We start from the raw sequence: 24,635 nt of genomic DNA, 5'->3' as shown, positions 1-24,635 counted from the left end.
GCAGACACCCCCGCCCCATGCCCCCCCCCAGCCCGCAGACGGGAGGACACGGGGCCGCAGGCGCCTTTACACAATCTGCTTTATTTACCTTTGTACAAAACCGTGTTTCCCCGCTTTATTTTACAAAGCCACCCCCCAACCCTCAGGCAGGAGAGAGGGGACCCCAAACCAGGGAGGGCATTGGCCCTGCTGGGCCTCGGGGGGTGGGGGGGGGGGCGGTAGAAGTGCTGGGGGGAGCCCCGGGAGGCTGAACCGTCCCCCCGAGGCTGAGGACATGATGAGGGGCTTTGGCCCCATGGTCTGGCATCACCCCCCCTGCTCCTGCAGCTCCCAACCTCGGTCCCTGTCCTGCAACGGTTACTGCCACGGAGGAGTAATAAATAGGCTCAAGTGAGTAGGTACATTGGGTACTACAGGTAGGGCTACAGCTCGATATATCCTCACTAGATAAAGAGGAGCAGGGTGAGGGGTGCCCCCAGCTCCCCACATACCCCCAGTGCCCCTGTGCCAGGCGTGAGTGCTCAGGAACTGGCCCTGGGGCTGGCAGAGGGATGGAGGCAATGAAGGGACCCTGGGGGCAGTGGGGCACAGGGCACTGGGACAGGGCAAAGGGACCAAGGGGCACCTGGGATCCCCCAGCTGTGGGGAGGGAGCTTGGGTGGCTCAGCCACCCCTGCCAAGGCTCCCACCGTGCATGGTGCCAGCACCGAGGTGTCCCCGTGGGTCACCGCAGGCCCTGCATATGGGGACCGTGGTGTGTCCCCATCCCTCCAGTCCCCACGCAGCCCCCAGCAGTGGCCTCCAGCCAGGTCCATGCGTGCCGTGCTGGCCCTACAAGTAGGTGTCCTCGCTCTCCCGGGAGCTCAGGCTCTCCTTGGACTGGTGGTGGGGGGAGCCCTGGGGGTGCAGCAGCTGTGGGGCAGAGCTGGGCGCCGCATGGCCCTCGGCCCCGGGGCCGTTGGCGGGGCTGGCCGGGCTCTTCTCCCGGCTCTTCTCCTTGCTCTTGCGGGCCTTGGGCACGGGTGCGGGCCCAGGGGAGACGATGATGGAGGGGACGGCCTCGAGCGCTCTGCGAGGGGGGGGCTCGGCCTCGCTGATGGCCTTGGCGCCATGCAGGCGCGGAGGGCTCTTGCACTGCAGCTCCCCGTGCGTCTCCCGCCACTTCTTGAGCTGGATGAGGTGCTCCCGCTCGATCTGCCGCTCCGTCACCGGCAGCTCGATGACCTGCGGGACACGGCTGTGTCAGCAGCGGCAGCACCGAGACACCTACGGGCACCCCCAGGGCGGAGGCAACCCCAAACCCAAGCTGTCTGCGGGCTGCCCCCATGCTACACCAGCTCTGCCCAGCCCAGAGCAGTAACTAGGCAGTAGGGGGACCGCAGAGCTCCCCCAGCACCTCACCTCCTGCACCAGGAAGGTCTCTTGCATGATCTTGGGGCTGAGGGCCCTCAGCCTCTCCATGGTCTCATACTGGCCTTGGCAGGACTTGAGCTTGTCCGAGGAGCCCAGCGTGTGTTTGAGCAGCACCAGGCCCACGCGGAAGATGATCTTCACCCCTGCAGTGGGAGAGGTGAGGCAAGGAGTGCGCAGCAACAGGGTGACGTGGCCACTGTGTCCCTCAGGTGCTGTGGGACACCAGGTCCCGGCTCTGCCAGCAGTCAGGACATGCAAGAGGGTGGATCTGGGACACACGTGTCCCCAGGCCCCAAGCCAACAGCCCAGCCTCCACCCCAGGCATGTGGCTGCCCCAAACCTGCCCTACGACAGGTCCCATGTGCCAGGCACAGGCACGCAGCCGCTGCAGAGCTCCTGCTGCAGCCCCAGGTGCTGTCCATGTGCTCACCCCGGGACGAGGAGGAGGATGGTGGGTGAGGAGCTTCTACCTTCACAGAAGAACATGTCCCAGACACGCAGAACGGAGCTCCAGGGCAGTGTGCGGGAGAAGGCGCACATGAACCACTCGGTCATGTAGAGGATGGGGTCGATCTTCTGCTTGCTCAGGTGTTTGTAGGCCACAGGAGAGACCTTGTGCAGCAGCGAGAAGAGGATCTGCCCATCCAGCTGAATGGCCTCCTGCAGGGACAGCATCCAGGGGCCTTACCCCCAGCACCCAGCCCCACCAGACCTGGCTCCTGGAGCAGAGCTGTGCCCCACGGATGCTGGGAGCGGGAGCGCCCCATCCCTGACTGCGGGATGCTCCCAGGGACCACGGCACAACACACACTGTGGGAGCCCCCAGGATTCCCCATGCTCCGCCCTCCCTCCAGGGTGAGGAGCTGAGGGAGCCATCAGAGGCACCACGGGCCCTTCACTCACCAGCTTCTCGCTGTAGTAGCCGGGGAGATACTTCTCACAGATCTGCACCAGGCACCAGAACGCTTGCTGCGAGCCAAGGAGAGCAGTGAGTGCCCAGGGAGCAGCCCTTCGGCTCCCTGCGACCAAGGGAGGCAAGGGGCAGCCCTCAGCACCCCCCTGGGCCCAGCTCGTACCTCGGCTGGCATGTGCATGAGCAGGACAGCGGCGATGGGGGCCTGGGCCTGGCAGTAGCCCTCCTCAGGCCGGTACAGGGTGTATGCCTTCAGCACCCGGAACAGGTCCTGCTGCCTGCGGGGACATGGGCAAAGGAAGCTGGACACAGGGCACGGCAGGGCCCCTGCAGAGCCCATGGATGAAGCCACACTGGGCATCCCATGGGGACCCGCCACCAGCCTGGGATCCTGCTTGCACACAACCCCAGGGACACAAGAACCACAGCGCTGCACACGGAGGCCCCATCCTACCCACATCCAGAGGTAAGGCAGGGAGATTACCATCTCCCATGGGTGCTGGCTCAAGCTGAACCATGGCCAGGCAAGGACCCAGCTGCAAGCACAGTGGCACAGACACTCCCCAACACACGGGGAAGGACAGGTCCCGGTGACATGGAGGCCACAGTGGCCACCTCCTCCCTCCACCTGCGGTCAGAGCCGGTGCTGAGGGCTGTGCCCCATGCACTGAGCTCCTGAGAAGCCATCCTGCTTTCAGCCTGTGCCTGGATGCCCTGGAAGCTGGGTAAGGGTGGAGGGGGATGCACAGCACCCACCCCACAGTGCTGGTGCAAGCCAGGGCTCCAGCCCAGTCATACAGCAGCTCCACTCACCCGTGGCCTCCACGGGAGACAAACATCTCATGGAAGGGGAACTGGCGGTGGAGGTCCCGCTCTATCACATCCAGCCACTTCGGGTCCCCCGTGAGGAGATCCAGTTCCTGGGGAGCACAGAGGTGGGGTGAGCAGCACCCCACAGCAGCACGGTGCTAGGTCTATGGGGCTGGGGGAATGGCCTCCAGGCTGGGCCTGGCTCTGCCCCAAACACAAGCCCCACCAGGCTGTGGGTCAGTGCACCCTTGACACCCCCCCTCCCCAGCAGAAACAAGCAGCATCTTGGGACCCCAAGTGATGCCCCAGCCCTCGAGACAGAAGGAACTGGCCCAGCAACTCCCCACAGCAGCACCCTGCACCAGCACCATCTGCACCAGCACCCCTGGACCAGCACTCACATCAAACTTGCCGATGTTCTGCTCCAGCTTGACCTTGCTCCCAGACAGGTACTGCCAGGCCCGGCCCCGCAGTGAGGGGGGGATCCCCTTCTGGCACCGCAGCCGGATCTGTGGGTACACACAGGGAATATCATGAAGCAGTCATGGGCAAAGAGGCTACAAGGGCAAGATGGGAGTGGGGCTGAGCACTGGCTGCACAGAGGCACAGCCTGGTTTGGGTTGAAGGAACCTTGAGGCTCATCCAGTTCCAACCCCTGCCATGGGCATGAGGGAGCCAGCTGAGGATTCATGGTCTGCAAACAGCTCCAGATGAGCCAAGCTCTGCCTCAAAGCAGAATCCACTCTTCCCTGTGAGGGTGCTGAGGCGCTGGCACAGGGTGCCCAGAGAAGCTGTGGCTGCCCCATCCCTGGCAGTGCTCAAGGCCAGGTTGGACACAGGGGCTTGGAGCAGCTGCTCCAGTGGAAGGGGTCCCTGCCTGTGGCAGGGGTTGGAGCTGGATGGGCTTTAAGGTCCCTTCCAACCCAAGCCCTTGCATGATTCCATTCCATTCATTCTGTGACCCTGCTGGAAGCTGGAAAACCAAACACTGGAGCCAAATGGGGAGCGGGTGCTCCCACCCCTGGCACAGCCAACGGGAAGCACTGGAATCACACAGGAGCACTCTCCAGGCTCCAGGCCAGCCCTCCTCTGACCCAGGGAGAGCAGGGAGATGCTCGCTGCTGAGCTCTTGGCCTTTCCCCCCTCTCACCCCAGGCTGGCTGGGCCTCAGCTCCATGCATGGCCAGCTCTGTGCCCAGAGCCAGCCCCTGGTTTCCTTGGCACTGGGCACCAGCAGGACCAAAGTCCAGCGCCAGCACTTAACCCCACAGCAGGGCTTAACCCTGCTCCTGCCAGCAGGGACCAAAACCAGACCCCCCCACTGCTGGGGCATCGGCAGCACCACCTCCCCATGGGCCCTGGCCAGCACACGCAGCATTGCTGGGCCCATCAGAGCAGTGCTTCCATCAGTCACCCCGCATAAGACCCGGCAGACCCCCAGCACAGCTCCACACCTCCCATCCCCACATGGGGAGCTCATCCCAATTGCCAGAGAAAGGGGATGCCAGAGCCCCCACATCCTCCCTGCTGTCTCCAGCCTGCCCAGAGCTGCCCTCCTTTTTCAGGAGCAGGTTGTTTCCAGGCAGCCGAGTGCAGCGCCCGGTCCCCAGGGGGGATTTGCTGCTCCCTCCCCATGGTGCTGTGTTTACGGGGCAGCCCCGGTCCTGCAGGGCTTTTGTGCCTGCAGGAAGCCCGCGGGCGATGCCCACTGCAGCTCTGCCCTGCTGCCAGCTCCCCTTCCTGCTGGCCCAGCTGCCAGGAAGGAAGCTGCCCTGCTGGGTTCAGTGCACCCCTGCAGCTCCAAAGGCACTGGAGCCAGGCACCTCACCCCCTTGGAAACCCCGAGCATCTCATCCCCATGGCTCCGGTGCTAGGGGTGCCCAGCCCTCTGGATCTCACTGTGCTCTTCCAGGGATCCGGAGCGTGTCCATGCTGAGGGAGGCCAAAAGCAAAGAGCAGTCTGAGTGCTGCTCATGGGTCTGTCCTCCTCCGGGCTGGTGACAGAGGGCAAGTACCAGCACTCAGTGCCAGGAAGGACGTGAGACCGTGGTTCCATCGGGATCCAGGCCAGGTGGGTGAGGGAGGGAGCGATTTGGGATGCCGGAGAGTGCAGGTGTGAGTGAGCCTGGCAGGGCTGGCCCAAGGGATCCCTGGGCTGTCAGCCAGCCCCGGGGCGTTCAGAGGCACAGGGAGCAGCCACGCGGCATGGCCACGTACCAAAGCATTCTGGCTCCTGCCAGAGTAGCATCGAGGCCAGGCCTGGCTCCCTTCCCCAAGCAGCCCCAGAGCTCCATGCACAGAGCAGCTCTTGGGAGATCCAGATCCACTCCCAGCAGTGTCCAGGCAGGACACAGGGGCTTGGAGCAAGCTGCTCCAATGGAAGGGGTCCCTGCCCGTGGCAGGGGCTGGAGCTGGAGGAGCTTTAAGGTCCTTCAACCCAAATCAGACTGGGATTCTGGGATTCAAGAGGCTCTGGGCGTCGTTTTTTTGCTTCAAGACACTCAATACAGCACATCCACCCCATGGAGACCCCCGGGAGCTCAGCCCAAGTAGAGAGAGCTCCTCTGCCAGCCCTGCTGCTGCCGGAGCCCTGACCCCAGCCTGGGCACGGCTGTGAGCAGCAGAAAGCACCCACAGAACAAAGTGCCCGCTGCCGTGTCCCGAAAAGCTCTCCCGAGTCCTTTGTGAGCAGCCAAGAAACAGGAGGGATTCCTGCACTGAACAAGAGGCTCTGAGCAGGGACAGTGCTTCGGGAGCCCAGCACAGAGCAGTGCCAGGAGGCTCTGCCAGCAGGAGGAAGAGAAGGCCCTTTGGCCACTCTCTGGCAGCGCTGGCTGGTGCCAACAGCCTCACTGCTTCCAGTGGACACATAGGACTTCCACATCCCATCCCATCCTGGCTGGTTCACAGGCTCAGGTCAGGAAGCACCAACAGATGCAGCCAGCCAGCACACAGCACCACAGCTCACCCTGGGACCCCAGCCTGCAGCCCGGCATCACACACACCAGCCTCAAACATTTCCCACCCGGAGTCCTTTGCCTCTATGAGATGCTCAAAACAGAAGTTTCCATGAGCCAGCAGCTCCCTCCGGGAATGGGACACAGGACACAGGGTGCTGGCTGTCACCCACTCACCTTCTTGTGTTTTTTGGCCATCCACTTGTCCCAGTTGTTGAGCATATCCAGCCATTTAGACTCCCGCTGCCGCAGCACCTCCAAGGGCACCTCCTCCAGCCTGCAGGAGGGGGAAGAGGCCATCAGTGCAGGGCCCCGCAGGTCCTCTCCAGCACCTGGTGTCCTGTGTTCCCCCCCGCACAGAGCCCAGCCAGGACACACTTGAGCTGGAAGCACTCAGCATCCATGACACCACAGTGCCAGCACAGAACCAGCTCCAGACCCCTCCGGATCACCCTGCACTGCACCCACCGCATGCCCAAGCATCCCCAGGGAGCTGTGGCCAGGAGAAGGGCACATCAGGAAGGTGAGGAACTGGGAAGCACATCCAGAGCCATTTGTGGAGCTGAGCACTGGCTGCAGGCAGGGAAAGCTGTGGCCATAAGCATCATGTCATGCTCGCGCTCCAAGCCTGGCGCTGCTCCAGGCCCAGCTCTGAGCCCGGCAGAGCTGAGGGTCCCCCAGGAGGGAGGGGAGAGCCGGGAACCAGAGTTAACCCTGCCGAGGCAGGAGGGATGCTGCTGCGATGCTCCTCTGCTTTCCACCAGCGAGAAGACGGGTGACAGAGAGCTCAGGCAGGCCCCGCGCAGGGACAGCCCAGGCACAGCAGAAGCTCCTCAAGCCATCAGAGCCAACCTCAGCAGGCTCAGCACTGCCCACAGCCACGCCAAATCCTTCCTGAGGACCCAAGGACCACAGCCCCGTGCTGAGCATCCTCCATGGAGCACAGGACACCCAGGCCCTGCCTCCTCCTGGAATGCAGGGAGCGCAGGGCCGCATCCAGCTGGCAGCCCCCTGGTCAGCTCCTCTGCCGGATCCCACCCTCCGGAGCCGGGATCCAAAGGGATCCAGCACAGGGTATGGAAGGCGCTGGCCCTGCACCAGGGCTCTTGAGGCGTGGGAAGCTCGGGAGCACTGGCCCTAGGCCTGCTGGAGCCCAGCCAGCCCTGAGTGGAAGCTGTTACCAGCTGCTGGCAGCGGGCACAGATGGGCACCAGAGGCACTTCATATGGCCCAGGCAGGGAGGACGGGGTGGGGGCACCCACAGGAGATGCCCTGTGCAAGGAGGATGCTCCTCTGCACCACACAGTGGGTGACAGCCCCACAGCCTGGCCCTTCCCAGTGCCCCCAGACCCTCTGCAGCTGCTGGGACCTCTCACTTGCCCTCCCTATGCTTCCCCAAGACCCTTCCAGTCAGAGAGACCCCAGCTCTGCCAAGCCAAAGGGAGGCTCTGAACTCCTGCTTATCCACTCATGGACAGATGGAGAGCGGATAAAAGCCCTGGAGAAGGACAGGATTGGGCCTCAGCGCATCCATGGGGCACAGGAGGAAGGCTCAGTCCCCAGTGACTGCAGCCACCAGGAGCTCCAGCAGGCAAAGCTGCAGGGACCAGGACATCCCCAGGGACACGTGAAGTGCTGCGGGAATAGGGTGCAGCAGCAGAAGCCACCCTGCTCCTACGGTGCTGAGCCATGTTCATCCCCCGGCACCTTGTCCAGCACCAGCAGAGAACCCCCTGGTGCCTTCTGCCCCCAGGGGCAAACGCTTTGCTTAGTGTGCACGGGGAAACTGAGGCAGGGGCCACAGAGCGGGCGAACCACCCGGGTCACATCCAGCCACCGCAGGCACTGTGCTGGCCAGGGCGTCGCTGTGCAGCGCGCCAGGCACCGCACAAACATGCTGCCGAACCAGCCCCGAGCACATTCCTGCTGCCAGCACCGCCCTGGGCTGCTCCCAGCCCCAGCCTGGGCTGCCCGGCTCCCTCCCAGGGCTTTCCCCGCTGCCGCCGCCCCCGTTTCCCGTTGGAATCCAGCGCTCGGAGGAGAAGGGGCCCGGAGGTACCGGATCTCCGAGGTTGGATCCACGGCACTTCCCGACTTTCCCCCCCTCACCAACACCGAGGAGAGGCCGAAAGAACGCTGCGGGCTCTGGTTCGGCCCCGGCCTGCACGGCCGAGCTCTGCCCCTCCCGGCGGGTCCCGGACCCCCCATGCCCGCGGCGCTGTCCCCCTGGAGGCCCCGCGCCCCGCCCCGGGCGCTGCCGCTCTTCCGGGGCGCTGGCACGGCGGGGCCGGGCTCTGCGGGGAGCCGGGGACAGGCCCCGGGGCCGCTCCCGCTGTGGCCCAGCCCCGCGGCTCGGCCCCGCGCCCGCCGGCAGCTGCTCCACGGGCGCTCGTTGACGCGCGGCCCGCCCGGCCCGGCCCGACTCACGGCCCCTCGGCGCTGCGGCTGCCCACGATGAAGCCGAACTTGTCGACGCGCCGCTCCTCGGGGCCGCCCCCGTTGACCTCGGAGTCGGAGCCCAGGGAGCTGAGCTCGTCGGCGCCGGGCTCGGCCAGGCTCTCGCGGGTCCCGGCCAGGCTGTGGTGGCGGCCGCCGGGCGAGCCGGGCCCGCGGCTCTTGGCCATGGCGGCTCCGCGGCGCCTCAGCGCTCCTCCATGCCGCGGCCACGGCGGCGGACACGCCCCCGCCCGCCCGGACCCGCCCCAGCGACGCGACGCTATTGGGCGGGAGCGAGAAGACAGCCAATCAGCCGTGAGGATGGCGACGGGAAACAGCTCCCATTGGCTGAGCGGCCAGGTGGGAGCTGTCAATCAGGGTGACAGAGAAGGGAGGCGGGGCCAGCGGCGGCGGCGGGGCAGGGACCGGGACCGGGGCCGCACTGGGGCTGTCACAGGCGCACACGGCACCGGTTGGAGCCAGCGGCACGCACCTAGCGTCGCACCGCATCCTGCCCCAGCGCCGGGGTCCCCACCGCCGCTTCACGCTGAGGCTTCCTAAGCGGCAGCATCGTCAGCGCGAGCCCCGGCCGGTGAAACACAGCAGCAACGGACACACGGGACACAGCAACGGGCTGGGAGAGGCCCTGGGGGAAGCTTTCACAGGGTTGGTCCATAGGGAGCAGGCACCAAGCTCCATCCCGCCTCCAGACCCTTCACAGCGGTCCTCCCCCTGCAGGGTCAGCTCTGAGTGATGGGTTTGTCGCAGACACACACACAAAGGGCCTGTTCCAGCCTTTATGGTGATGGAACGGGCTGGCCAGGCTCCACCTGAGCTATTCCGAGCAGGAAGGGTTCCTGCAGGAGCAGCAGGCCAGGTGCTCAATCCTGCTAGGATGAAAATGGCACCTGAGCACCAGGGCAGTGCAAAGAGACAGATGAGATCACATACATGTGGGATCACATACACGTGGGATCAGGGAGCATCCCAGCACTTACCTCCACCAGGCACAGCTGGAGGAGCAAAGCTGGGTGACCCCACACCGGATGTCCGACACCACTTCTTCATTTCAGAGCTTTCCTGCAGTTCAGTTTTACACCAGTACCGGTTTGCACCGATCCTCTCGTGTTTTAAAGCAAAGCCAAGCCATTGCACACCCTTGTTGTGGGGCAGCAGCACATTCCCAATGGCAGGATACTGGCATGGGTTCACCACAGCCAGGGGACCACTGTCAGCACCAGGCACCTTCATCAGGGCAGCAGGGCTTGCTCCTGCTGGAGAGGAGCACACCAGGGCCAAGGCGGCCATTGCATCCTTCCTCCTGCTGCATCTCTCCCCTGAGCAGGCAGGCAGTAAGGCAATGAGGATGTTGTGGTAGTGCCTGACCACCACTAATAATAAATCCGTGGTTTTGGATTATCCCAAGAGGAGAAGAGAGGCACCCACACCACAGACAACAGCTGCTCCTGCAGTACCTGTCCATTAACTTGTGTGCTGTGTTTGTGGATCAGCCTGCAGCACAGCTCTGATGGAAGCACAGAATAGGATCTCCGCAAGCCCAAGGTGGCAGCTGCACAACACGAAGCACAAACCTTTTTCCAATCAAACTCTAAATTCAGAGCAGTCTTTCTGCCCACACACACAGACAGCAGCATTTGTGTGCATTATGTTTACACCTAAAGCATAAATCACAGCATCACAGAAAGAAAGTGCCAGCACCTCAGCATCCTCATGGGGAAGAGCTTCTGCCTAAGAGCTCATCTCAGTCTCCCCTGTTCTGGCAGGTTCAAGCCATTCCCCTTGGCCTGTCCCTACAGGCCCTTGTCCCAAGCCCCTCTCCAGCTTTCCTGCAGCCCCTTTAGGCACTGGAGCTGCTCTCAGGTCTCCCCTTCAGGAGCCTTCTCTTGTCCAGGCTGCCCCAGCCCAGCTCTCTCAGCCTGGCTCCAGAGCAGAGCTGCTCCAGCCTCACAGCATCTCTGCGGCCTCCTCTGGCCTCACTCCAACAGCTCCACGTTCCATTTGTGCTTTACATTGATGAGCAACTCCGGATCACCAGGGGAATTCTAACCAAACCCCCATCTTGCAGCCTTTCCTGGAGAACACAAGGATTTCCTACAGTAAACAACAAACCCCGATGTACATCCATGCAGCCCCTGCAAAGGCTCCGAAACCAGGCACAGCTCCATCCACACCACCAAACCCTGAGGCACCACAAACGCCTGCACCAAGAGGTGTTTATTAAAACAAACTGGAGGCTCTACAGAAGCAGCACGAAGCTGTTTAACACACAGACCCAAACACTCCTGCTCAGGGAGGGTAAGTTTCCAAGTCAAGGTTAATCTGAGAGGCTCCTGCAGAGGGATCCAAGACAAGGAAAGAACAAGGGACTTGGCAACTGTTGAGAAGGAAGAAGCTGTCAGGAAAAGGTGAAGAGAAGCAGCAAGCAGCACTCAGACAGATGACGGTCAGTGTAAATCCCTCAAAGATGGATGTACTGAGCTGGGCACCATCTCAATGTTGCTTCAAGAGGGAATTCAATCAAATCATCAAACCCTAACAGACCAGTTCAGTCCATTTACACGTTTCAGGGCTCTATTAACTTCCCCTCTCCCCCAGACATAAGGTTCAGCATCTGTCTCATCAAATTAGAGCAGTGGGAATAGCCCCTAAAGGCTGGAAGACTCAAAGGGTTGGGGTTAAACAAGTGGCAACGCAGCCACCTTATGCCTCTGGGCTCCATGGTTCCTATTTCTTTCTGCCTCCTCTCTCTTTGAGGGCCAGGTGGATGAGGGAGCCACTGGTCATGTTGTAATAGGCCAGAGAGTTCGAGTCCTTGATGAAGATGCCCTGAGGAGAGAAGAAAAAAGTCAAAAGAAGAACTCTTAATGCTGCCTTCCCACAAAAGCCCAGAGCCAAAGCCCTCCCAGCCACTGCAACAGGACCGGGGGTGACAAAACAATGCAGGCTTTGGAAAAACTGGAACAGATCCTGGTGTCTTGGAAGAGGGGCACAGGAGGTGGTGGGGATGCAGGAATGAACAATACTCACCAGATACCTTCACACACACACACACACACACACAGAGTCACCACCAAAACCGAAGTTATTTAGAAGCACAGAATCCCAGCCTGGTTTGGGTTGAAGGGACCTTAAAGCTCCTCCAGCTCCAACCCCTGCTACAGGCAGGGACCCCTTCCACTGGAGCAGCTGCTTCAAGCACCTGTGTCCAACCTGGCCTTAAATGCTTCCAAGCTTCCTTTGTCACCAAGGGTTAACACAACATCTGCCCACAGATTAACTCCCAAGCGTACGAAGGTCAGTGCTCAGGCAGCAGGTTGTGCCTATGCATGACTGGAAACGAGACCTCCCCTGCAGTCCTGTGTCCAGCTCTGTGGCAACAATACAAGAGGGATGTGGAGCTGCTGGAGCGAGGCCAAAGGAGGCCTTCTCAGGGCTTCCAAGTTACTCTCATCCACTTCCCAAGCACATACAACAGGTCCACAAGAGCAGACTGACACACTGAACTGCCAACCTCCCCCACTAAAAGAGGCTGACTTCAGAGACAGCCACCAAGCCCATCACCAAGCAGCATTCCAAAGGCTTCAACCCACCTCGTACTGCAGCTTCTGCTTCCCAGCTGGCATCCCCGTGGCCTCGTGGATCTTCACCTTTATAACAGACACCTGGGAAGAAGCAAAGAGCTTGTTCAGGGGGGGTTCCCTGTTGTATGGGTGTACCCACTGCTCCCCACACACACCCCCTCACAGGAGGATACAGCCTGGGGAGCATCCCGAGGTTTACAGCTCCCACCATCAGGTCAGCTGCTGCTCCCCAAGGGAAGAGGCTCAGAGCACAGGGAGGAAGGGAGCAGCCAGGTCCATGTGCTACGTGCCTGGTCTGAGAGGGGCAGGGTGAACACCAGCACTTGGCCATTCAGCTTCCATTCCGTCTTGTCCTGCATGTTGGGAACCTGGACTTTGACCGTGACGGGGCCCTGGAGGAAACACAGATAATGTCTCAAGGTGAGGAGGCTCTGCAACGCGATAACCGAGCACCAGGCACAGTGTTTGTTCCAAACACCAGGCACTATCTTCAGCTCTCAGTAAACATAAGCTCCAATGATAGGAAAAAGCCTTCACTGCTTCCAAAACAAAGCGTTCAGCTGGATTTCTCTCATGCCTCCCTCTGCTCAGGCACCACAGGCACTCACAGCCCTCCTAAAGGCAGCCCTCAGGAGAAGGTTCAGTGTTAACACCCAGTCCGTGTTGTTATGGAATACTCACATCACCACGGTCATGCTGACACTGAGATATTGAATCTCCTTTCACCTCCAGCTCAGCAGTTCTTAAAGCTTTATTAGCACCTTTAGCTCTTCTTTGCATTACCATAAACCCAACTCTCCCTGCCCTCAAGTGCAGAAGGGCACCATCCCCACACACTGCTGGAGAGCTGCATCACTCTGCCCAGCAAGGGACACAGCAGTTTGGGAATGCCAGCACCTCAGGAGGTCACTCCCTTGTGCACACCAGCTCCTCTTCATGCAGTGAACTGGCTTCACATCCCTGTTGGGCTGCAGAGCCCAGCATGTCAGCATTCTCTGGTGCTTCTCTGTGAGCAGCCATACACACACGTACCTTGTTCCTGCGCAGGAACTCCTCCTCTGGGATGAGGCTGTCCTCGCTCTTCAGCTTCTTCGAGACCGGCTCATCCTCCATAGGTGGAGGAGGGTGCACAGGAGGCATCGGTGCCGGGGAGGGAACTGGAGCCACAGGAGGAGCAGGAACAAAGGCTGGAAGGGGACAGAGGGACAAGACACAATGTGTGGTCAGCCTGAGGCACAGCAGGCACCCCTCACATAGAAGATCTCTGAGCAGCCACTAAGGGCTAAAAATAACCAGGAGCATGCATGGAGGAAATTCACACAACCAGCAGCAACATGCAAAACTTCAAACATCAGAACTTTCATAGAGGGAAACAGGCCAGGAAGAGACAATAACCAGCCAAAGAGCTTCCTGCAGATCCTGCAGAAGAGCAAAGGCTCTGGGCTGGGCAGACAGAAGAAAAAGAAGGGGAAAGGGAAGAATTGCCTTTTCCATTGTGCTTTTCAACTCTGAAACACCTAAAGCCATGAGGAAAGGGGCCAGGTAACAGCTTTTTCCCCCAGCTGCAGCAGCTTCTGTAAGGAGCTGCAATACCCAGTGAGGTGCTGGCAGATCCTCTTCATCCCAGAGCCTTTTGGATGCTACCCCTTCCCCTGGGCAGGCTCCCAGGGACACAGCCACCAACCACTGACACCCAATTCACAGTCATGCTGCAGGAGGAGCTTTGAGCCCCGCAGCAATTGCTGAGACACAGGTCACCAAATACCCCCAAAAACTCACTGATGGGGTTTGGGGCCTGCAGTGCCACCCACACCTCTTATCCCAGGCACCAAAGGCACAGAATGAAGCTCAAGCCCGTGCTGACCAGGACTGAGCTGCTGCTGAACCAGCACACACTGAGCTTACCTGTTGGCACGATCATGGGGGGCGGGCGGGGGCTCATGATGGGGGGAGCAGAAGGGGGCATGGGCACCACGTTGATGCGCGGGGTGTGGATGATGGGTGGCATCGGGGTGGCAATGACAGATCCCGGAGGCAAACGGACCACGGATGTCATCGGGGGCCGAGGCATGACGGGGACTGCAGAAACCACAGCAGCTCGCACAGGAGGGGGCATCTGCAGGGAGACAGGGTAACTTCACTAGCAGCAACACTGAACCAGAGAAAGGGTTGGGCTGGAAAGGACCTTAAGATCATCCAGCTCCAAGCCCTGCCACGGACAGGGACCCCTTCCACTGGAGCAGCTGCTCCAAGCCCCTGTGTCCAACCTGGCCTTGAACACTGCCAGGGATGGGGCAGCCACAGCTTCTCTCGGCACCCTGTGCCAGCGCCTCAGCACCCTCACAGGGAACAGCTTCTCCCTTATCTCTAAACTGAACTTCCCCTGTTTCAGTCTGAACCCATCACCCCTTGTCCTGTCACTGCAGTCCCTGAGGAAGAGCCCCTCTCCAGCATCCTTGTAGCCCCCATTCAGACACTGGAAGGCTGCTCTGAGGTCTCCAGCAGCTTCTCTTCTCCAAGCTGAACAGCCCCAGTGTTCTCAGCCTGGCTCCATACAGGAGGTGCTTCAGCCCCTGCTCATCCTCATGGCCTCCTCTGGACTTGCTCCAATGGCTCCACATCCTTCTTATGTTGAGGACACCAGAAGTGCACACAGAACATGCAGGTATGCTGGGGGCTGTTCCCAGTCCTGGCTAAACTAACATGGATTTCTGCTGGCCTAAGGCTTGCTGGGAACCTTAAGCTCAGGCTGCCTGTGAACAAGCTCAGGAGCCTCATTAACAAATGAGATGGTTCCTTCTTCCCTCACCACCCTGGGTGCCACTTTCAGTCAGGCAGCAGAACCCCTGGGGCAGGGAGTCACCCGGAGCAGCTCTTACCTGCAGCTCCTTTGGCTCTGCATCCTGCCTGTTTACACCCAAAACAGGTCCCCACCCTCCCTGTGTCAGCCACGTTCTCTGCCTCTGAGACTTCACCACCCAGGCTCTTCCCCTGCCCAGCTGCTCACATCTTTCTGATGCCTCTAAGGACAATCCAACTCCACCCGAGTCTTGTTTCCCATTTTTAACAGCAACTTCAACATTCTGATGTTTCCAAATGAATCTTAAACTGCCCCTAGGCCCGTTTATAACCTGCTGTTATAACCCTTAACCTTCATCAGGACTCCCTTGTAACTGTGGCCTTTGGAAGCCCAAACACTCACTGTGGGGGGACGAGGCACGGATGTGATGGGCTGAGCACTAGCAGGGGGATTTGATGCTGATGAAGGAGGGGGTGGCTGGGGTATCTCATTGGGTTTGCTGGGCCCGATCTTCTCTTTGCTGTCATCTTCTGGCACCAGTCCCTTGGCCTTATGGATTGCTTCAATCTGCTCTTGGAGGGTGATATTGGCCTGGGCAGCCTGTTGTGTGCGGGCCATGCTGCCTGAGTGGCCATCCCAGGTCACCTGAGAGGATAAAATACAGCAGAATAAGCCTAACCCCAGCCTGTCCAGACTGCAACATGAGCTGCAGAGACATCAAGAGAGCAGTCTGACAGCAAGAACACAGGTCAAGACTTGTGTGTCTCTGAGCATAGAGAATACTACAGGAACCTGTTAAAACCAAACCAACACTAATGTCCACTCTACCTTTTCCTCGGGTTTCTGGATTTCCTCTTCACCAATCTTTTTACCAATGGCAGTCTCTTCTACACCAAAGATATCAGTACGGCGCTCTGCCAGCTGCTTCAGGCTGCTTTCAATGTCCAAACCTGCAAGCAGCAAGAAAAGCTCTTATCTCAAGTGACAGAATCAAATGTGACCAAGCTTCTGCCAATAATCTTTATGGTACCTGATGGCAGTCTCTTTAGGAGACTGCAACTGCTGCTCAGCAGTAGCCTATGCTCTTTGCCTTTAATATCACAGAAAGGCTTTGATGTACTAAAGACAAATGTAGCCACATAATGAGCATGCTGAGAACAGCAGAAAGCCACATTTAAGATGGGTCATATGAGAGAGAACTGGGGGAGAGATGGGGTGTGCTAAGAGTGCACAGAACTCATCCAGGAGCTGGGGTTTGCAAACCACAGCTCTCCCTGAAGCTGACCTGGGGCATAGACCTCATCATCACTCTGCTTTTCCCGGATGGAGCGGTCACGCTGCTCCAGCCATCGAGGATCCAGGAGGCCAATCCTCATGTGCTCCTGCATTTTACTGGCAGGAATCTTCTCTCCAGTGATGGGGGAAACAAGATACTCATCTGGAGCTGGGGCGGGTGGTAATGGCTTTGAGGCTGGAAAAGAAGAGCACAGTGTTGAAGCAGCCTGGAAACAAATGCTGTTGTGGTCAGTGAGGGAGAACTGATCCTCACCAGCCTGACTTACCTTTGGGATCATAATCCTTCCTCACAATGACCTGGTCTGGTGTGGGAGGAAGAGGTGGTGGCATTGGGGTTTCTGGAGGAGGAGGAACCTTCTGACCTTCATCTTCATCATCTGAGCCCTTAGTTAAACCAAACCCAAAAATGACAACCAAGTTCCAGCAGTCAAATACCCACGGACAACATTTGGGAAAGACATAAACATCCTGTGCAGCGCTGGAAGAGTTGATGCTGCAGCTGCAAAGAGATGGAGCTTCTCTGCCTCTGACACCCACAGTGGTTCCTCTGGATAAATCCCAGTTCAGCAGACCCAGAAGAGGAAGCAAGAACCCCTCAGCTTCCACATTAAAGAGCAGAGTAAGCAGGGGCTTATGGTTAACCCTGCTCTTGTTCCTTGTGACCACAAAACAGCTTAAACAGTGGGTGGAGGAATAGTCTAAAATGAGTCACCTTTCAGCATTCCAGATGCCACAGAGCATGGCCCGAAGGCTTGCTCACAGGAAGATAAAATCCACACCATGAGGTGACAGCACCACTGCATTTCTCTCTTGGAGAAATCATACTGTTCATGGAAACATGAAAACCAGCATATTCCAGCAGAAATGGGTTGGTTTGAAGTTCCATCAGAGAGAAATCTCATTTCCTCAAGGAACTGAGGAACTTCTTAAAGTGAAAATGCACCAAGGGGCACACAAACTTTATGGGATGAAAGTAATGGGTCTGTTGGATAGTTACCTCATCCATATCCTGCACTTGTGTGTCTAGATCCAGCTGGGCTGGGGGCTCATCTGTTTTCTCTTGCTTTTCATCTTCCTCATCTGACTCCACCTCCATCTCCACCTCCTCACTTTCCCCAAACTTCTCATAACGCTCCTGGATCAGGATTCGAGCTCCCAGCTCTTCCGGAGTGGTGGGAGGAGGGAAATTCCCTACAATGCAGAAAACAGAACTCCTGTTTCCCTATCCCCCTTCACTGCTCCATGCACAGACAAGTATGAACCTCCTGAATGAAAAGCAGTTTCTTTACACAGCAGTGGCATCAAGTATCTCCTTGGAGCCAACGTATATAAAACGGAAAGAATGGAGCCTACCCAGACCAACATGAGCATGACACATGAAGATGAAAGTACTTATAGGTAGAACTTAAAAAATACTTAGGAAGAGAAGGCTATGGGGAGACCTTAGAGGAGCTCCAATGCCTAAAGGGGCTACAAGAAACCTGGAGAGGGAGCTTTGCCAAGGGCCTGTAGGGACAGGCCAGGGGGAATGGCTTTAACCCGCCAGAGGGAAGACTGAAATGAGCCCTTAGGCAGAAGCTCTTCCCTGGGAGCATGCTGAGGCGCTGGCACAGGGCTCAGAACAAGCTGCTCCAGTGGAAGGTGGTTGGAATTGAAGGACCTTTAACGTCCCTTCAAACCAGGCTGGGATTCCCTGACAGGTGAAAATGCTGCCAGAAAGTGTAACAAGTTCTGCTCTCCTGGTGGAAGTGGCAAAGTGGACCCTAGTGCAGTCTTGGACCTAGTTCAAGGGGAACATTACTGACTCCAGAGACAACCCCAGCCCTGGTGTCACTAGAAGGCTTTCCCCACATCTGTAAACCCCAAAGTCTGCCTAAAACCAGCACTTCAGGACACAGTGCCTGCTCAAAGAGAGCAGAGCTTCATAGAGGTTACAGTGCTTCAGTACCTTGCTCACTGGGCTGAAAGTCAACTGTTTCCACCACCACAAAGTCATGCCAGTCAATCTGGGCATAAGCCACACGCTCCTTTTCTTTCTCCTCCTCTTCCTTCTTTCTCTCTCGCTCCTGGAACTTTGCCCACTCCACTCTGTAATACACCTGCACAAGCAAAGCACACACCAAATGTCAGACAAGAGACACAACACAGTCACCTCTACAGCACCTAAAGGCTTGCACTACCAACCCTTTCAGGGCAGTTACACAGGCAGCATCCCTGAGGCCTGGCACAACAAAGAACAGTTACAACCCTGTAATTCCACCTTTCCGAAGGAAAAGCCTCAGTGTGATGAAGACAGAAATCAAAGTAATAAAGAACAACCTGGAAGGACTCCAAGTGACTGCTGGGTCACAGTGAAGCTGTCTGAAAGTGAAACATTTCTGCTCTGAAGTTTCGTGCAGTTCCTAAGCCTCTGCTGCCACCCCTGGCACCAATGGTAGCCAGTAAAGGCAACTGCAGCACCCTGTGTTCAAGTGGCTACAGAGGAAACAACCGTTTTATTGCCTGTGCATTTATATTTGCTGCCAATAAACCAGAAACACATGAAGGTGAAACATTCACAACATCAGTGAAATACTTCTATACATTTCTCAGGCATTACCTGATCAAGGACTTCCTTGGGATTTTCAGCCTCCTTCTTGAGTTTGAGTAGCAAACCTTTGGGTGGGATCAGGATCTGAAACACAGGACAGCTGGTGACAATTCTTTTTGCTAGAGCTTCCATAAAGGCAATTATTCTCTTTCCTCAGTGATAAAAACACCAGCAGATCCCTGGTGCTACATTCCAGTTATTCTACTGCAGCCCTTATTACCTATCCCTCCTGCTTGCGCTTGAAAATACTCCCTCCTGGCTTTCCAAATACATTCTGTATTTAAAATCCCACAGCTCGTATGTTTCAGTAGTGGCTGGTACGTTTAAGTAACAGCCCACTGTGTTCAGCACCGCACACTGCCAACAGTACGAGATATTCACTCTACTTAGAGTGGGATTTAGAGGACAGACCCATAGAATCCCAGCCTGGTTTGGGTTTGGAAGGCACCTTAAAGCCCATCCAGTTCCAACCCCTGCCACAGGCAGGGACCCCTTCCACTGGAGCAGCTGCTCCAAGCCCCTGTGTCCAACCTGGCCTTGAACACTGCCAGGGATGGGGCAGCCACAGCTTCTCTGGGCACCCTGTGCCAGTGCCTCAGCACCCCCATGGACCTACAGATGTTCCCATTCTGGCTGCTTTGCAGTGCTTCAGTAGCCTCCAGAGCCCAGCACTGCTGCTGAGGGCTGAACCTGGTGGGTGAACTGCCAGGGTACCTTGGTGTACTGCTCCACCAGCTTCGTGAAGTAGTTGAAGAGGCTGTGCTGGGGGCGAAGGAAATCAAACTGGTAGTTCCTCTGCTCCTTTTGCATCAGCTGCGTGAGGAACTGCCGCCCATTGCGCGCTACGAACTGTGCCGTCAGCTTCACCACATCCAGGTCGAAGGCAGAGATGGAGGGAGGATCCGCAATGAACTCGAACTCTGGAGGAGGCTCTTTGGGAACCACTGTCTCCTGGATCACCTGGGCCTGCACCTGCAGAGCAGAAAGACATAGCTCAGGCACTGCCCTCAGGAAACCATCAGACACTTGGAGAACCCCTTTTGCTTTCAGCTGTTGCAGGAAAGCAACACCAGAAATGCTGGCAGCTGAGAGGAGGAAAGCTGGGACCAGAGGGTGCATTTGTGTTTGGGCCTACTGTAAACACAAGCTAACAAAGCTGGAAGCTGTCAAGACGTTGCTGTAATCCTGCAGGATGGGCAATGCTGGGTGTGCAATGCGTGTGACAGACATTCAGCCAGTGTGCTTGTTTCAGCCAGTATGGAAAAGGCACAGCTAGGCAAGACTAGCAACACTTTGCATCCACATTTTAAGGGGAAGTTGATCCCCCTGGCAAGAAAAAAAGGAAATGTTTCTACAAGACAAGCCCAAACTGACCTCCGGGACCCTAAAGACTCGCCTATGGCAGGAGTCCTAAATCCATCCAATCTGAGCGATCACTGGTGTAGGTCAACACACATTTGTCATCAAAAAGGACCAAACAGAATAATAAATTGGTTCTTTCCCTCCCAGCTTTCAGTTCCCAGCAACTGGGGGATGCCCACCTGCAGCAAACCCAGTCCCAGACACTGAACACCAAGGGATCACTGCTGGCTTTCTTGCAGATGTGTAACAGCCCCTTGTGCTCCAGACCTCCTGCTTCACATCAGGCTGTGGGCCACTGGGGAGAAGTCAAGTTCTGTGCTCGAGTGAAAGGGACACTTACCTTCTGTGGCAGCTGCTGCTGAGCAGTCTGCTGCTGCTGCATCACCTTGGGAATAGCAGCCGAGGGCTCCTGGGCTTTGCCCTCTTTGAACTCACTGACTTTATGTCGGTAGTAGGCATGGTAGGGATCATTGGGGTTCAGGAAATTGAACTTGGGGTTGTTTATCTCATTCTGGCGAATTCGAGCTTCAAACTCTGGCCCATTTCTGGGGAGGAAACAGAGGAATTATTCAAGTGAACAGGCATCAACTCCCACGTAAAGGTCTGTTTCTTTTATGGTGAGATGTGTTGATACATCAACCCCTCAAAGGACAATTTCCTCTCCTCCATGGAAATAGTCCACCTCTAAGTAACTCACACCAACAGCTCTGCACACACAAGTTAAAGGCACTTGTCCTGATTTAGTCTGAACACTTCACAGTGAATGTTTCTTCAGACAGTTCAAATCTCAGCAGTGTTCCACAGCCCCATCTGACCACAGACAAACAAAAGGCCATTTACTGGATTGACAGTTCATGGGATGCAGTTTACAAGGTACTTCCTGACCGATTTGCTCTACTCACAAGCTTTTGGGAACAGTTTCACTTCCAGAAAGTTCATATAAGGAAAAAAGTAGGTAAGGAGCAGCCTGTGCAGAAGCTGAGCATGGTAGGGTTGCATTCACGGAGCCCTAAGCTGAGGTACCACCCATTCCTCTCATCCATGGATTTGGGGGCACCTGAGCCAGAGCATGTTTTCCTTCACATCCTCTGGTTACCTCCAAGTCTTGTTTGGACACTCCACCCCTTCCAGAAGAGGAGGTCTCTACAATACCGAAGGATAAACAGCCCCTTCCATATCCTCACAGAAAGCCAGCACTCCCTGGCAGCACAGTTACACAATACGTGCTTTTGTCCAGAGCAGCAGCGAGTAACTCCCTTGAACCCACAGTGATGGGTGGCTCTTTCCAGTGAGGTGAGAGCACAGTGAGCGGCTACTGGGTGCCATGGAAGTTAAGAATGAGCCAGCTGAGGGGTGGCACCTCCTGTGGTACCCACATGCTGCCAGGAGGACCAGGATCGAACCGCCTAAGACCTCATGCAGTGATAAGACAGAAATCAGATCATGGAGCTGCTGTGAGGGCTGGAGCAGCTCTGCTCTGGAGCCAGGCTGAGAGAGCTGGGCTGGGGCAGCCTGGACAAGAGAAGGCTCCTGAAGGGGAGACCTGAGAGCAGCTCCAGTGCCTAAAGGGGCTGCAGGAAACCTGGAGAGGGGCTTGGGACAATGGCCTGTAGGGACAGGCCAAGGGGAATGGCTTGAACCTGCCAGAACAGGGGAGACTGAGATGAGCTCTTAGGCAGAAGCTGTTCCCTGTGAGGGTGCTGAGGCGCTGGCACAGGGTGCCCAGAGAAGCTGTGGCTGCCCCATCCCTGGCAGTGTTCAAGGCCAGGTTGGACACAGGGGCTTGGAGCAGCTGCTCCAGTGGAAGGGGTCCCTGCCTGTGGCAGGGGTTGGAGCTGGAGGAGCTTTAAGGTCCCTTCCAACCCAAACCAGGCTGGGATTCTAGGAATGATGCCAGTCAGCAAATGGAAGAAGCCCACGAGTCAAATTTATTCAGCTTTTAGACTCCTTCCTGCATACACCACAGGAGATCCTGCCCTAAGGGAGGATCACACATTCCCTGGAGGAGCCTCTCTCCCTCTGGCTCTCAGGGCAGGGTGAGATGGGGCTCACCGAGATGAGTCCAAACAAGGGTCGGATTTAACCTGACCCTTGTTTGTGGTGAGCCCTCTGGCTCTCAGGGCAGGGTGAGATGGGGCTCACTGAGATGAGTCCAAACAAGGGTCGGATTTAACCCGACCCTTGTGTGTGGTGAGCCCCTCACCATACAAGTGAGGAGCCTTGCTACAGGACTGGGACCTCCTTCAGCCTCCAGAGCTGCATAGCCATTAGCACCAAAGAGGAAAAGCAAGAAAATCCCTGGAATTGTGAGCCAACAGCAGTGTCCATTACCTGGCTACAAAGCTGGCAGTCTTGTCCACAATATTCCTGACTTCTGGAGGAGGGTAAATAATTCCAACCACAGGCTTGGCTGGGGCTGCTTCCTCTTTGGGCTCCTCTTCCGGCTGTAAGAAAAAACAATAAACACACCTTTATCTGGTGCTCTGCAGAGGAGCTGGCACAGAGCTGAGCCTTGGATTTCGTGTGGAATAATGTTGGTAACACACTGGTGCCTCCCAGCTCCAGTAACGAGCCAAGGGAAGAGCAGGGCCACAGGAAAACATCGTGGTGCTTGCAACCAGCACGGATGCTAAACTCAAACAGCCTCAAACCAAACCTGTGCAATCAAAGCTGAAAACAAGAGAAGGAACTTCAAATACTAGTGAGCAACACGTGTGTACCAGCACCAGGGGCTGAAATGAGCCTCGACCGCTGGAATCCCTATTGCCAGGTGGTTGATCTCCATTGCTTCCCAACTTCACTGGGAATAACAATCCTAACACAGTTTAATTGCCAGAGGGGGGACTGTTCTTCCCTGTTCTGCATCCCCCAGCTCAGGGAATGAATGCCAGGTCAGAATGAGGTATTCCAAGCAAACAGCCCCCGAGGCCCTGCCCTCCTTAGCTCCCAGATCCCGGAGTTCTTCCCAATGCAAGGCTGTGGTTTAACAATCCCATCCCAGACTCTGCTCGGCTGCTCAGGGTGGGTGACAACGTGGCTGCTTGCCCAGGGCACCGCAGGGGGCCGGGGAGGAAGGTCAGGCCCCTCCATGCAACCAAAACAAGCGCTCCCGGTGCTCTTCCTATCCCAACCTTGACCCCAATGTAGCTTTAGGAAAGCCAAGCAAAGAGGAACACCTGGAGCACTCCATGTGGGAATAACTGAGCACTGCTGTACAGGCTGGGAAACTTGGAGTGTTCCCAGAGGCCTGGGGGACCACAGGGAACTAGAACCTGAATGATCAGCCCTCATTAAAGCAAACACAGCTTTTCATCCCTGGGCAGCTGCCTCAAAAGCTAGTTCATAGAGAACAGCTCTGCAGGGCATTGTTCTCAGGGTAATTCCATGAGGATCCAAATTACGATCCCAGAACCCTCCCTGCAGATGATGGCTCTATCCTCTGCAGAGCAGCAGCTCTTTGCAGGACACGGATGTTGCTCCCCCTTCCTCACCAAGTGACTTCCACAGGAAAAGCTGTTACAGGAGAGCAGATCTACGGGAAACGTGTACACCCTTAACAGGGAAGTGCTCACATTCCAGTTAAACCTCTGGCTCTGCACAATCCCCATGGCTCCAGGGCAGAACGAGCCAAATGCAACCTTAACAGAGGGTGCCAGGTGAAACGTGCCATAAGGAGCTGCAGCTCTCATCGCCACTCGCTCTGAACACCATCTTGAGGAGCAGGATAAGGCAGCACCACGCTGAGGGCTGTTTGCACTCAAGCACCATACGGAGCTGCCCGTGGGCGCAGGGAAGCCGCTGGGTTTTACCTGGAGGAGCCAGGCTCCTCCTCGTGTCCATTAGGATCTGCCACCGGCTCGGGTTCCCTGCTCACGGCACAAGCGCTGACGCTGTGGTGTCGAGCCCCGCCAGAGCAGCAGCCCCTGCCCATTGGCGCTGAGCGCCCACCCCGGGACAGCGGGGAAAAGCCTCGTGCTGAGGTGAATGGGGCGGAGCGGGGGGTGCGATCCCTTCGGACACTTCCCACTCCCACAGCGCACAACAGACCCGCAACCACCGCCCGGTCCCGCAGGGAGGCCTCGGGCCAACTCCCCACAACCCAACCACAGCCGGGTCCGTGCAAGAGCCCCAACCGCCCGCCTCCCCCCTCACCGCTCCCGGCGCGGCCTGCGTGCCCCCCCCACCGCGGCTCGCACCGGTTTGCTGTCGGCGGGCGGCGCTGGCTGCGCGGGCGCCATGGCCTGCACGGGTCCCGCGGGCATGGCGCTGCGCTGGGGCGGCCGGAGCTGCGCTGCGGGACCGCTGCGACGGGAGGGACGGGACGGGACCGGAGCGGGACCGGGACAGGCGGCACAGACCGCAGCGGGCGAAATGGCGGCCGGGAGCTGCGCCGAGCTGCGCCTGCGCGCCGGAAGGGAGGATACGGCCAACAGAGGGCGCGAAGCGCAGACTAACA

At 57.7% G+C, this 24,635-nt stretch overlaps 2 protein-coding genes across 2 annotated transcripts; both read right to left on the bottom strand.

The window, feature by feature from the left end:
- Nucleotides 1-65: 65 nt before the first annotated feature.
- Nucleotides 66-8,764, bottom strand: TBC1D10A (TBC1 domain family member 10A). Its single transcript, XM_034068347.1, has 9 exons — nt 8,521-8,764; nt 6,271-6,370; nt 3,538-3,645; nt 3,140-3,246; nt 2,490-2,604; nt 2,317-2,382; nt 1,884-2,073; nt 1,402-1,556; nt 66-1,224 (listed from the first exon to the last, which is right to left on the bottom strand). Exons 1-9 carry the CDS (start codon nt 8,715-8,717, stop codon nt 832-834), a joined length of 1,431 nt encoding a protein of 476 aa, XP_033924238.1. The 5' UTR covers nt 8,718-8,764; the 3' UTR covers nt 66-831.
- A 1,983-nt stretch (nt 8,765-10,747) lies between these two features.
- SF3A1 (splicing factor 3a subunit 1) lies at nt 10,748-24,553 on the bottom strand. Its single transcript, XM_034068401.1, has 16 exons — nt 24,376-24,553; nt 22,511-22,623; nt 20,520-20,724; nt 19,532-19,789; nt 18,827-18,901; nt 18,176-18,326; nt 17,225-17,418; nt 16,494-16,611; nt 16,217-16,402; nt 15,760-15,881; nt 15,334-15,576; nt 14,037-14,247; nt 13,164-13,318; nt 12,422-12,523; nt 12,141-12,212; nt 10,748-11,376 (listed from the first exon to the last, which is right to left on the bottom strand). The coding sequence occupies exons 1-16, from the start codon at nt 24,439-24,441 to the stop codon at nt 11,275-11,277; spliced, it is 2,373 nt and encodes a 790-aa protein (XP_033924292.1). The 5' UTR covers nt 24,442-24,553; the 3' UTR covers nt 10,748-11,274.
- Nucleotides 24,554-24,635: the final 82 nt, after the last annotated feature.

This window comes from Melopsittacus undulatus, chromosome 12 (genome assembly GCF_012275295.1).
Source record: "Melopsittacus undulatus isolate bMelUnd1 chromosome 12, bMelUnd1.mat.Z, whole genome shotgun sequence".
NCBI classification, from domain to species: domain Eukaryota; kingdom Metazoa; phylum Chordata; class Aves; order Psittaciformes; family Psittaculidae; genus Melopsittacus; species Melopsittacus undulatus.
This window is presented reverse-complemented; position numbering and strand designations above follow the sequence as displayed.